At 42.0% G+C, this 15000-nt stretch overlaps 1 protein-coding gene and 1 long non-coding RNA gene across 2 annotated transcripts in view; both read right to left on the reverse strand.

Moving 5' to 3' along the window:
- Positions 1–15000, reverse strand: part of LOC138969409 (uncharacterized) — a 234823-nt gene that overhangs the window by 202498 nt on the left and 17325 nt on the right. The gene's annotated exons all lie outside the window — the stretch shown is intronic.
- LOC138969406 (zeta-sarcoglycan-like) overlaps positions 5975–15000 on the reverse strand; it is a gene marked incomplete in the record, with an annotated part of 19560 nt that continues 10534 nt past the window's right edge. The window contains 6 exon segments of the mRNA XM_070342200.1: positions 5975–7730; positions 7919–8042; positions 8621–8687; positions 9824–9943; positions 10374–10461; positions 11678–11779. Of these exon segments, the coding sequence (XP_070198301.1) occupies positions 7554–7730; positions 7919–8042; positions 8621–8687; positions 9824–9943; positions 10374–10461; positions 11678–11779 (678 nt within the window).

The following is a 15000-nucleotide window of genomic DNA, read 5'->3' on the forward strand; positions in this document are numbered from 1 at the left end:
TGGGATCTTTAACGTGCACACCCAATGTAGTGTACACGGGGGGAGGTTCAGACACCGAAGAGAGTACAGTCGATCGTGTCCTGCTGCATGACCACCTCGTCACACAGACTGTATGCCCAAGAGGACCACAGGAAGGGGACTCGGATGACGTTCCTTCCTATATGATTCACCTGTCTATAACCATCACCTGTCTATAACAACCACTTGTGGTTGGACCCCTGGGTGATTGTTACAGACATGTTCCACTGTAATTGTGTTCCATTCTTTTCAGTCCTGACGTCAACGAAAACATAAGCATATCCACACAAACAAATTTGAAACAAACTGAAATGTGAAGTCCGGTTCTCGCCGGAAATCCGGTTTTTGAAAACTTTTAAAACCGAAAAATCTGGTTTCTTCAAGTAAAACTTTGATCTTTGTCCCTACAAGATAACAAAAAAAAACTCAGCTTCTGAGGGGCGTCGCCGTGGACCCTGGCCTCTCAGGTTTTTCTTTTATTTTGTGTGTTAGCCCTGTGAAGTACATATTCAAAGCTCATAACAGTTTAAGTAATGAAATAACTTGCTGGACAAATGTATGACAAAAATAAACTATTGTTAGCCATGTTGCACCACTCCTCAGCAATGCATGGTGAAACTAACTCTATTTAGACTGCAGTTGTCTAATAATACTCACATCATTAAGCTTACATATGCTTACACACACATGAATCAGACACACAAAAACGCCAAAAAATAGAGTGACAATTTTATTAATTGGACAATGGAGATATGTTCCAATGTCTACTCATCTCTGAATGCACAAACAACTGATCTTTCTTTCTTTATGTGGTGTTTAACATCGTTTTCAACCACGAAGGTTATATCGCGACGGGGAAAGGGTGGGAGATGGGATAGAGCCACTTGTTAATTGTTTCTTGTTCACAAAAGCACTAACCAAAACATTGCTCCAGGGGCTTGCAATGTAGTACAATATATTACCTTACTGGGAGAATGCAAGTTTCCAGTACAAAGGACTTAACATTTCTTACATACTGCTTGACTAAAATCTTTACAAACATTGACTATATTCCATACAAGAAACACTTAACAAGGGTAAAAGGAGAAACAGAATCCGTTAGTCGCCTCTTACGACATGCTGGGGAGCATCGGGTAAATTCTTCCCCCTAACCCGCGGGGGGTACAAACAACTGATATAGTTTTACAACATCTAACTTTTTTAAGTAATGACCACATAGACTATAAAAATAAATCGACAGCCAAGGTGTGCCAAAACTTCAGGAAATTGCCATAATAGTACATGTATCTAGAACCATTTTGGTGAATTTGCTAAAGACAATAGATCCTAGCAACATCCCTGATCTTTGTTAAAGTATGACTCATCAAGATATTAAGCACAAAATACAGAATAACAAGTCGCGTAAGGCGAAAATACATCATTTAGGTCAAGCTCAGTCGAACTCACAGAATGAAACTGAACGCATTGCATTTTTTCTGCAAGACCGTACACTCGTAGCATCGTAAGACCACCGCTCGTGGCAAAAGCAGTGAAATTAACAATCCAGAAAAGCGCGGTAGCGGTTGAGCTGAGGAGGATAGCACGCTTTTCTATATCTCTATTCTTTTTAACTTTCTGAACGTATTTGTAATCCAAACATATCATATCATATGTTTTTGGAATCGGGAACAGACAAGGAATAAGATGAAATTGTTTTTAAATCGATTTCGGAAATTTAATTTTAATCATAATTTTTATATTTTTAATTTTCAGAGCTTGTTTTTAATCTGAATATAGCATATTTATATGTTTTTGGAATCAGAAAATGATGAAGAATAAGGTAAACGTAATTTTGGATCGTTTTATAAAAAAAATACTTTTAATTACAATTTTCAGATTTTTAATGACCAAAGTAATTAATTAATTATCAAGCCTCCAAGCTGAAATGCAATACCAAAGTCCGGCCTTCGTCGAAGATTGCTTGGCCAAAATTTCAATCAATTTTGTTGAAAAATGAGGGTGTGACATTGCCGCCTCAACTTTTACAAAATGCCGGACATGACGTCATCAAAGACATTTATCGAAAAAATGAAAAAAAACGTCTGGGGATATCATACCCAGGAACTCTCATGAAAAATTTCATAAAGATCAGTCCAGTAGTTTACTCTGAATCGCTCTACACACACACACACACACACACACACACACACACACACATACACACATACACTACAACCCTCGTCTCGATTCCCCCTCTATGTTAAAACATTTAGTCAAAACTTGACTAAATGTAAAAAGGGGGCTTACACTAAATGAAAAGAAGGCTTACCCTAATCAAAAGAAGGCTTACCCTAATCAAAAGGAGGCTTGCACTAAATGAAAAGGAGGCTTGCACTAAATGAAGAGACTTACATTCAATAAAAATGAGGTTTACACTAAAGAAAAAGAAGGTTAAACTAAATTAAAAGGAGGCTTAGAATAAATGAAAAGAAGGCTTACACGAAATAAAATGGAGATTTACACTAAATGAAAAAGAGGCTTACACTAAATGAAAAAGAGGCTTAAACTAAATGAGAAGAAGGCTTATTTACACTGAATGAAAAGGAAGTGTACACTAAATAAAATGGAGATTTACACTAAATATAAAGAGGCTTACACTAAATGAGAAGAAGGTTTATTTACACTGAATAAAAAGGAGACTAACACTAAACAAGTCGCGTAAGGCGAAAATACAATATTTAGTCAAGTAGCTGTCGAACTCACAGAATGAAACTGAACGCAATGCCATTTTTTCAGCAAGACCGTATACTCGTAGCATCGTCAGTCCACCGCTCATGGCAAAGGCAGTGAAATTGACAAGAAGAGCGGGGTAGTAGTTGCGCTAAGAAGGATAGCACGCTTTTCTGTACCTCTCTTTGTTTTAACTTTCTGAGCGTGTTTTTAATCCAAACATATCATATCTATATGTTTTTGGAATCAGGAACCGACAAGGAATAAGATGAAAGTGTTTTTAAATTGATTTGGACAATTTAATTTTGATAATAATTTTTATATATTTAATTTTCAGAGCTTGTTTTTAATCCGAATATAACATATTTATATGTTTTTGGAATCAGCAAATGATGGAGAATAAGATAAACGTAAATTTGGATCGTTTTATAAATTTTTATTTTTTTTTACAATTTTCCGATTTTTAATGACCAAAGTCATTAATTAATTTTTAAGCCACCAAGCTGAAATGCAATACCGAACCCCGGGCTTCGTCGAAGATTACTTGACCAAAATTTCAACCAATTTGGTTGAAAAATGAGGGCGTGACAGTGCCGCCTCAACTTTCACGAAAAGCCGGATATGACGTCATCAGAGACATTTATCAAAAAAATGAAAAAAACGTTCGGGGATTTCATACCCAGGAACTCTCATGTCAAATTTCATAAAGATCGGTCCAGTAGTTTAGTCTGAATCGCTCTACACACACACACACGCACGCACGCACGCACGCACACACATACGCACATACACCACGACCCTCGTTTCGATTCCCCCTCGATGTTAAAATATTTAGTCAAAACTTGACTAAATATAATAAAAAGGAAACTAACACTAAATGAAAAGGAGCCTTTGAATACAAGCAGTACTTCCTGCAAGGTGAACCCAGGAAAAAGTCGCATCACCGCAGACATAAAAGAGATCTACGCATCTGCTTTTCGACAACTTTGGAAAAACAGCTTAATTTAACAGTGTCTCTGCGCGCCATGAGTAGGCTACATGCTTGTCTATTTTCATAACCTTTCTCTTTCAATGTGCTAAAACATCATAATAATTTATGTAATCTGAGCTCCCAAGATCAATCAATCAATCAATAGGACGCTTATATCGCGCATATTCCGTGGGTACAGTTCTAGGCGCTCTGCAATGATGCCGTGTGAGATGAAATTTTATACGGCCAGTAGATTGCAGCCATTTCGGCGCATATTTACCTTTCACGGCCTATTATTCCAAGTCACACGGGTATAGGTAGACAATTATTAACTGTGCCTAAGCAATTTTGCCAGGAAAGACCCTTTTGTCAATCGTGGGATCTTTAACGTGCACACCCCAATGTAGTGTACACGGGGGGGTGTTCGGACATCGAAGAGAGTCTGCACACAAAGTTGACTCTGAGAAATAAATTCCCGTCGAACGTGGGTTTGAACTCACGCTGACAGCGGCCAACTCAGTGAATACAAATCCAGCGCGCCACCAACTGAGCTATGAGGGCCCCAAAGGGGGGGGTATCTTCACGATCACGGGAAGGGACATTTTAGCTTTCACGATCACAGTTACCTTGATTTTTGTTTTCACGATCACAAACACCTTGACGAATAGAGGATCATAGAGTGATACAACTGTGAAAAATGTACGTTGAAAATAAAATGCTTTGCAATAATGCCCATCACGATCACGAAAACAAATGACGATCACGATCACGAGACTTGATTTTTTTGTCATCACGGATCACGGGCAAAGTCCCATCACGATCACAGAAATGGAAATTTCGGCAATCACGGTCACAGAAAGGTCAAAAAACGCCAATCACGATCACGATTTTAAACCCTTTGGGGCCCTCAGCTATGTCCCCGCCCCTATAATTGCATTGAGTTTTGAAACAATACAATGCTAGTTGAAATGATTAAGATTTTAAATATTTAAGTTACAACTACATTTTAGTCATACGTTCATTTCAGTCATACACACACAAATATCAAAAGGTACATTCCTGGCCAAAAACAACTGCCTCAAATTGCTTCAGGAGGCACACAGGTAGGTTAATTTGCACCTCAGCATGTGTGCTTGAATGATTTCATATTTTCACATTTTAGACGTTGTGTTAAGGTTGTCATCATACACGTATTTTCCCCCTACACTGTGTTTTCTTTCCCGTCCTCCTCCCTTGTCTCCCCTGACAACAGTGGAACTAATTGCTGGCATTTACACGATTCCAGATTTGATTTCACAAAATTCAACAGGTTTCATCTGCTAGACGTATGCATACGCACCAGCACTCAAAAAAATATGATAATGAATTTAATCGCGACTTCGATGTTGAAGAGTAAGGCTGGTTTCCCTTTTCCCATTCAATTATTTCATTAGCACAGTTACAGAGCATTTTTCAGTGAATATCTGGAGGTGCATCTCATTGTTCACATTATGACAGAAGTTCTGTCAAATGTTCAGTGGAATCTACACAATCATCAATATGGGTACAACAAAACTGAAATATTAAGTTATGACTGTATTTCAGTCAAATATTCGTTTGTAGCTACAAAACCATACATGGAACAAACACATTTAAATAATTCTGTTGTTATGAATGCATGTCAGTTAAATGTCCATTTGTATTCATAAGATCATCAATATGGAAGGAAAGTACACAGGCACTTAAGGTGAGCGGGGCATGTGGGTTGAGTGTCACATGGTTAGGGTCGCAGAAGCTCTACTCTCCTTCTCAAACTATAAGGTAATAATAGTTAGTCTTGAGAGACATGTATCCAACCCATGAGCCCCACCCACCTCGTGTGGGAAAGCATCTTATGTGCAGCCTCAAGCGGGCGGTATTTGTCCATCTTGGCCACGAAACAACAGTGGTCTTGTTCAAGACACAAGCAACAAAAGGATAAAAGTCGCTTGATCATTTCAATGCTTGTTAATGTTATGCTCTCAGGTGCCAGGAGACAGGTTCTGAATAACTCTCACTTACCCTATTACACATGTCGTTTGCATTCAGAGCACTAACATCCCTTTTTTTATTAAGCCAACAACAACAAAATAGTCTGTTTACGGTAACATAGGCCAAAAAAATAGGGTCGGTAGGTCGGGATTTTTTTTTCTTTTCCAAAAAACATATTTTTAAGTTATTTTGCCCAAAAACAAAGATTTTTTTTTTTTTTAATTTCCCCCCCAAAATGCCCCCCCCCCCCAAAAAAAAAGTCTAAGGTCGCGCGAAAAAAATAGGGTCGGTCGGGATACCGTAAACAGACTATTTTGTTTGTGTGCCTTAGACCTGCAAACAGCGCTCTGCCTCATTAGTTTAAGATTCTGAAGACACAAGCGTCAGCTAGGTCCATCAGCAGTTTGGTAAAACTTCAGGCTTAGAGCTCTGCCTTACATTTACCTCTGCAGCAGAAACAAGTCACTCAGTGTCATACATCATGGAATCACATTCTTCTTCTTCCTTGTTTGCAAATTTCGTTGTTAGAAAGATCCCATCCGCTGTTGTTCATCAGCGGCAGGAGCCCATTGTAATGCTTCTGTGTTGACAATTTTGTGGTCAAGTGCTTGTTCATCAGCGGCAGGAGCCCATTGTAATGCTTCTGTGTTGACAATTTTGTTGTCAAGTGCTTGTTCATCAGCGGCAGGAGCCCATTGTAATGCTTCTGTGTTGACAATTTTGTTTGTCAAGTGCATATGAATCTTTGCCACAAGGGCGGCTGAATGCCATCGTGGAGGGATCTGCAGAACATGAAGTCTTTGTATTCTGGGCATTCAAACGCTGTGTAATGTTTGTTTCTGTACATACGTGAAATGTAGTCAATATATTAAAAGACTACATCTGAATCACTTCAGGATCTTGCACTGAACACACAATTTACATAACCACACACAGTCTATTTCGATGCCCGACACTTGCCGCTACACACTTGACACACACACAGCGTCATCATATCAGCTTACATCCCGGCGTCTGCTGGAATGGTAACTAGACCAGCACCCACACCTCCTGGGAGCAGCACAGACACTGTCGCCTTTCTGAGTCACCACAGCAGTAGTAATGATAGCGGTCACCATTAGATTTGCAGTGATACCTCCAGGGGACACCCGCTAGGAGACTTCAGAAGAAGATTTCGTTGGGTAACTTAGAGAACCCATAACACCACCTTCAAGAAACAGCCGGTACAAAGTGTTCCACAGTGTTAGGAACTGCAGTGGATTCACAATGAGACTTCCAATACATACCAAATGCCCCTGACACCGCCCATGACACCAAAAGGCCATGATATCACAAAGTCTATGACATCACAGGACCCATGACACCTATAGGGCCTATGACATCACAAAGTCGATGAAATCACAAGGGATATGACATCACGAGACCCTTGACATCACAGGGCACATGACATCACAGGTTCCATGACATCAATAGACCCATGACAGCACAGGGCCCATCATAACATCACAGGCATACGACATCACAAGGCCTATGACATCACAAGGCCTATGACATCACGCAGCCCATGACATCATAGGGCCAATGACATCACAGGGCCCATAACATCACATGGCCAATAATATCACAGGGTCTATGGCATCACATGGCATATGACATGACAGAGCCTATCACAAGGCCTATGGCATCACAAAGCCTATGACATCACAAAACCTGTGACATCATAGGGCCTATAACATCGCAAGACCCATGACATCACAAAGTCAATGACATCACAAGGCCCATGCCATCACAATGCCAATGCCATCGCCTTGAAGAGACAACATGAAGTTATGTCTGTGTGGGGGTGTTAGGAGGTCCTACAGATATCCTCAGTGGCCCTGCAGTCCCCACTCGCAGCGCCGAGGAAGACGCGGCCACTGGTACACATGCACAGCTGGTAGACGTCCGGATAACTCTGACCCCCATCGTTGGCTTGGCTCACTGCGATGTTCTTCATGATGATGTCCTGAGACTCCAGGAAGATCTGAAGATAGAAAAATAACACTAAGAACACAGCATTATGTATACATGTTTATCATACGCGAGCGCACAGACATGCGCACACACACACACACACACACACACACACACACACACACACACACAAGCGCGCGCGCACACACACACACACACACATACACACACACACACACACACACACACAGTACTGACCGATCCGCCAGTGGACAGGATACGGACATTGTCGGCACTGGTCAGTTCTACGTCACCATCTGATGACGTCAAGGACACACCCCCAGCCCCTGATATTTCCACCTTGCTATTTTCGGACGTCACCCTGCAACATTCACAAAAAGCAAAAATGATTGTTTTAATTTCGGCCAGTTTAGATTGCAAATGACATGTTTTTGTATCCTTAAGCTGGCATGTTATTTGTTCATTGGCTTGCTTGTTTCTTGGCTTGTTTTGTGGTTTTGTTTGTTCGGTGTTATTGGTGTTGTTGTTTGCTTGTTGTTGGGTGGTTTCTTTTAAGGAAGGAACGGGGGGGGGGGGGGGGGGGCTGTTGAAGATTGTGCGTGCGTGATATCTGTACTAGTGTGCCTGTGTATATGCGTGTTTGTGTGAGTGTACGTGTGTGTGGACATGAATGTGTGCATGTGTGCACATATGTGTTGGTGTGTGTGTGTGTGTGTGTGTGTGTGTGTGTGTGTGTGTGTGTGTGTGTGTGTGTGTTTGTGTGTGTGTGATTGTATGTCTGTGCGTGCGTGCATGCGTGCGTGCATGTTAATGCGTGCCGTGTGTGTGTGTGTGGATGTGTAATATGCATGTGTATTTGTTTCAGATTTTTCAGACAGGTTGGATACTGCCTGAACTGCTAAAAAAAGCACAATGTTCATAGACGGAAATGCTACTCACTTCAATGGTTTTGAATTAGGGCCAAATAATGATGGAGTTTGCACTGATCCTTCAAATTGCGCTTTTCCTGCAAAGAAACAAACATTAACAGCATCAGACTTGCCGTGTATTATGAAAACATGTACGTCAAAATTATATAAAAACAGTCTGCTTTAACCGCATCATCATTGCACAGTGTGTGTGTGTGTGTGTGTGCGGTGTGCGTGCGTGCGTGCGTGCGTGCGTACGTACGTGCGTGCGTGCGTGTGTGTGTGAGTGCGTGCGTGCGTGTGTGCGTGCGTGTGTGTGTGTGTGTGCGTGTGTCTATGTGTGTGTTTAACATTCAGTCTTTGTTAACCGCATCATCATTGCACAGAATAAACTCCGCACAAAAATAGGGTAAATAACACAAAATAAACAAACACACTTGCAAAAGAGCTTTTCCAGCATACAATAGCTGGACAGTACTATAACAGTTATGGTAGTTTTATATTACATGTTTTCAGAGTTTTGAACAAACAAAAATGTGGTTTGTTTGTTTGTTCGTTCATGGGCTGAAACTCCCACGGCTTTTACGTGTATGACCGTTTTTACCCCGCCATTTAGGCAGCCGTACGCCGCTTTCGGAGGAAGCATGCTGGGTATTTTCGTGTTTCTATAACCCACCGAACTCTGACATGGATTACAGGATCTTTTTTTTGTGCGCACTTGGTCTTGTGTTTGCGTGTACACACGGGGGTGTTCGGACACCGAGGAGAGTCTGCACACAAAGTTGACTCTGAGAAATAAATCTCTCGCCGAACGTGGGGACGAACTCACGCTGACAGCGGCCAACTGGATACAAATCCAGCGCGCTACCGACTGACTACATCCCCGCCCTAAAAATGTGGGTGATAAGCCTGGATGCAGAAGAAAAAAAGATTTAATTCTATCGTTTTACAACTGATGGATAGGTTAGCGCTACAGCTACTTTTGACTGGAATTCTTACAACGCCAATGTAGCGAGTGTAAATCTGGTCCTTTGAATTCATGACTTACACCCGTACCCCTAAATCCACAATCATTCAAACCCACCAATAGAAATTTCATTTCAGACACACTTTCGAGTGCCATTTTCATTTTATCCACATCCATCATTTGTTTGTGTGTGTGTTTCCATTTCTATTCAGTGTCAGTTTCCTCTACACATGATACTGTTGCATGCTTTTCCATTCCATGTCTTACCTAAAAATTTAATTTCATCCCCACCCACTACGATCTCATCTTTGGCGATAGACATTCGAAGATTGCCTTGGTTGTCGAGGATTTGGAAAGCGTCACAGGCTGCTTGAAGCTTGTTATTGCCTGTAGAGAGAAATGACAAACACTCGTATTGGATTAAAAATGTCAGTTGCGTAATCTGTCTCTCTCTCTCTCTCTCTCTCTCTCTCTCTCTCTCTCTCTCTCTCTCTCTCTCTCCCTCTCTCTCTCTCTCTCTCTCTCTCTCTCTCTCTCTCTCTCTCTCTCTCTCTCTCTCTCTCTCTCTCTCTCTCCCATTCAGACACAAAAATAGAGAGATACATAAACGCATTCACACGCAAACAAACAAACAAACAAACACACACACACATTCACACGCAAACAAATAAACAAAAAAACAAACACACACACACACACACACACACATACACACACACACTCGCACATACACACGCACACACACACGCGCAAACACACACACACGCACACACACACACACAGAAGATCGGCCATTAGTACTAGTAGATTTACTCACCAAGAAGCAAGCTTCCGCTCTTTTTGCTGTCTTTTGTACGGCTTTGCATTTTTATACTTCTTGCTGACTCCAGATGCATCACTTTACCCTAAGATAAAGAGAAAAATACGGCCGTGACAGTGCCGCTTCAAGTTTTGCAAACGGGTAACTATGACGTCATCACAAATAGCGTTATATAAGGTAATAAACAACACACACACACACACACACACACACACATATCCAGGGAGACAATCGTCGTCCCATCCGCCCTCGTTAACACTTTAACACTTTTAGTCAATAATTGGCTTAATGTTAAACAAGTCGCGTAAGGCGAAATTACTACATTTAGTCAGGGACCTATATATAGGTCTATGATTTAGTCAAGCTGTGGAACTCACAGAATGAAACTGAACGTAGTCCGCCGCGAGTGCAAAACGCAGTGAAAGTGACGAGCCTGTTTGGCGCGGCAGCGGTTGCGCTGTGCTTCATAGCACGCTTTACTGTACCTCTCTTCGTTTTAACTTTCTGAGCGTGTTTTTAATCCAAACATATCATATCTATATGTTTTTGGAATCAGGAACCGACAAGGAATAAGATGAAATAGTTTTTAAATCGATTTCGGAAATTTAATTTTGATCATAATTTTTATATTTTTAATTTTCAGAGATTGTTTTTAATCCAAATATAACATATGTATATGTTTTTGGAATCAGAAAATGACGAAAAATAAGATGAAATTGTTTTTAGATCGTTTAATAAAACATAATTTTAATTACAAGTTTCCGATTTTTAATGACCAAACTCACTCATTAGTTTTTAAGCCACCAAGCTGAAATGCAATACCAAACCCCGGCCTTTGTCGAAGATTGCTTTGCCAAAATTTCAATCAATTTAATTGAAAAATGAGGGTGTGACAGTGCCGCCTCAACTTTTACAAAAAGCCGGATATGACGTCATCAAAGGTATTTATCGAAAAAAGGAAAAAAACGTCCGGGGATATCATACCCAGGAACTCTCATGTCAAATTCATAAAGATCGGCCCAGTAGTTTAGTCTGAATCGCTCTACACACACACACACACGCACACACACACACACATACACCACACCCTCGTCTCGATTCCCCCCCCTACGTTAAAACATTTAGTCAAAACTTGACTAAATGTAAAAAAAAAGAGACATAATATGTGTGTGTGTGTGTGTGTGTGTGTGTGTGTGTGTGTGTGTGTGTGTGTGTGTGAGCGTGCGTGCGTGCGTGTGTTCGTGCGTGTGCGTTCGTGCGTGTGCGTGCGTGTGTCTGCATGTGTGTGTGTGTGTCCTCACCTCATCGGCCTTGATGCCCTGTACGTAGAGCGGTCTGAGGAACTCGGCCTCTCCCTCCAGCCGTATCCCCTTCGGCACGATCCTCAGTCTGCCCATGCCGTCCTGTCACAACAGTACACACTTCGTCAATCACCATGCAGAATGCAATTCTGACCTCCTGTAGTAAATAAGATGTATTTTGGGTTTAAGGACAGTAAAGTCTGTGAGTCTTAAGTTGAGCTGATCGAATTAAATATGTGTGGCATAATTATCGTGAGCACATTCCTTCTCTGAAAAACAGTTTCAATCATCATGTCAGATCTTTTACATCGGAGAAGAACATCCCTCCACTTCGTCATAAACCAAAATTCAACATCCTGACTGACTGCCGAGCTTGAGGGTTTGAATTTTTTTTAGATGAATTCTTCCTCTTCTTCTTCGTTCATGGGCTGAAACTCCCTTGTTCACTCATGTTTTTGCACGAGTGGACTTTTACGTGTATGACCGTTTTTACCCCGCCATTTGGGCAGCCTACGCCGATTTCGGGGGAAGCACTCTGGTCTACAAGTGTCTCAACGACTCTGCTCCCGAGTACCTTCAATCCTCCCTGGACCTGTACACCCAGCCCTCTGACCGTCCCCTTCGTTCTGCTGCTGACCCTCGCTCGAAACTCGCATCTGCTGGTCAGCGTGCATTTCCCTCCGCGGGCCCCTCCGTCTGGAACTCCTTGCCGCTTGAGCTTCGCCAGAGCCCCTCTCTTGACGCGTTCAAGAGTAGGTTGAAGACTCAGTTCTTCTCGTAGCTGGCTGCGACTTTCATGTTCGACGTGATGGGTTGTGCCCCAAAAGACATTCTTGTGCTGTGCTCTGTGAGAGGTGTTTTCTTTGTGCTTAATATTATTTTGTTTGGACCTAGCTATTGATGTGTACATTGTTGTTAAACAGTTGTTTGTTGTATGTTTATCAGGGTTTGCTAGTGTGTGATAGGGTTCGTGTCCGTCTGAAGATGTTAGTTTCTTTGTTAGTCCTGTGTTGACAACTCTTCGACAAGCGCTTAGAACTGTACCCACGGAATACGCGCTATATAAGCTTCATATTGATTGATTGATGCTGGGTATTTTCGTGTTTCTATAACCCACCGAACTCTGACATGGATTACAGGAGTCTTGTCCGCGCGCACTTGGTCTTGTGCTTGCGTGTACACACGAAGGGGGATACGGCACTAGCACTGAGGTCTGCACATAAGTTGACCTGTGAGATCGGAAAATCTCCACCCTTAACCCACCAGGCGGCCGTGGCCGGGATTTGAACTCACGGATTGGATTAACTAATTAATGCTTACCGGCTGTTTCAGTGCATAGTATCGCGTGTGCCATGGTGAGAAAGAGAGAGAGGGAGAGAGAGAGAGGGAGAGAGAGAGGGAGAGAGAGAGAGAGAGAGAGAGAGAGAGAGAGAGAGAGAGAGAGAGAGAGAGAGAGTGCGCGTCAGTGTGTGTACGTGTGTATGTGCTGGTCAGTGTATGACATTTTCGGCACCTGCCTTAAATGTACTCCGGGCCTAAACGTGAGATGAACGAAGAAAAAACATTCATCAACATTCCTAAACTTTTTACCCAAGCCACAGCACATGAGCAATGAAGTGATCGCGATCATGAATGAAGAAAGCTGTGTTCCAGTTAATAAGCAGAGTTAGTATGGGAAAAGATACAGCTTTTGTGTGGGAAGGGAGATGGGATCTTCGAAAGCACAGTGGATCGTCTGGTGTGCTTGCCTCCCTTGTTTATCTGGCAGGTGGCAGCACGTATCTAAGATCAGACGACTGACATCGCCTCGCGGCTGTTTCCGTGCTCATCGGGGTTTGCTTTCTTTTTCTGTTCTTCTTCTTTCCTAGTTTATTTGCAAGCATTTCCTGTAGGTTCCGAAGAGTTTCTTTGCTAACATTTCCGGTATGTTCCAACCTTTCTGCAAGTTGGCCAAATCACTGCCAACTCTCATTTCCTCACAGCAACTGTGAGCGGCTCTACACTTATGTTTGGCCGAGGGTCAAAATCCCACCCCACCCCACTTCTCTCTCCCTCGTCTCCCCCCCCCCCCCCCCCCTCGGTTTGTGAAGGGGCAGACTGTGGATGAATCGCAAATGGAAAATTACAACTCCCTCTATTTATTTTCAGAGTGTGTTAAAACAAGTGTAAAAAAAATGAGAGAAATTAATCGGACAGGCTTTCTTTCTTTATTTGGTGTTTAACGTCGTTTTCAACCACGAAGGTTATATCGCGACGGGGAAAGGGGGGAGATGGGATAGAGCCGGCCATTTGTCAATTGTTTCTTGTTCACAAAAGCACTAATCAAAAATTTGCTCCAGGGGCTTGCAACGTAGTACAATATATTACCTTACTGGGAGAATGCAAGTTTCCAGTACAAATGACTTAACATTTCTTACATACTGCTTGGCTAAAATCTTTACAAAAATTGACTATATTCTATACAAGAAACACTTAACAAGGGTAAAAGGAGAAACAGAATCCGTTAGTCGCCTCTTACGACATGCTGGGGAGCATCGGGTAAATTCTTCCCCCTAACCCGCGGGGGGAAATCGGACAGACACAGACACAGAATTTCAAGTTGTATATATGATGACATGCCAAGAATCAGATTTAAAAAAAAAGGGTTTGGTAATTGAATGGGGTAAATGTCCAATCAATTACAATCACAGAACCTATTTTGGATGAGGTATCAATCCCTGGTTTACGTTTGTTGTGATGATGTGTTTCTTTTTGAATTATTGTCACGTGTCTTTCCAATATGGTTAGAAATGGTGTCATTTCATGACGATTTCGTAGGCTAAAACTTCGATCGGTTTCTCGATTCTCATGAACATATTTTCTGGAGTATCCGAGCGATTTCAACCAAAAAATGAGATACAATGCCGCGCAGAGCCCACCCAATCGCCAATTGACCGTATCTTTTTTGCAACGACCTGCAAAACGTACCATTACCCCCATTCTGAAAAATGGCATCAGAAGAGGCAAAAGTGATCGTACTCTGAAAAATATGCATGTTGAGTGATATGTAATTGTAAACGCTGTTGTAACGTGTAAACTTACAATCTGCCATGTCCGAAAATAGATATAAGTGTACCTTCAACAAGTTTAAAATCAAATTTTAAAAACATTTCAGGGGCGGATCACATCATTTTTAGGGGGGGGGGGGTCCATTTTTTGTTGTTGTTGTTAGGGACAAATCGACGACACGAAGCGATTAGTTGAGGGCGTTAAGTGTTCGAACCTCCTAGGGGGGTCTGGGGGCATGCCCCCCCCCCCCCCCGAACATTTTTGATACAAACAAG

This window comes from Littorina saxatilis, linkage group LG6, assembly GCF_037325665.1.
Source record: "Littorina saxatilis isolate snail1 linkage group LG6, US_GU_Lsax_2.0, whole genome shotgun sequence".
NCBI lineage: Eukaryota > Metazoa > Mollusca > Gastropoda > Littorinimorpha > Littorinidae > Littorina > Littorina saxatilis.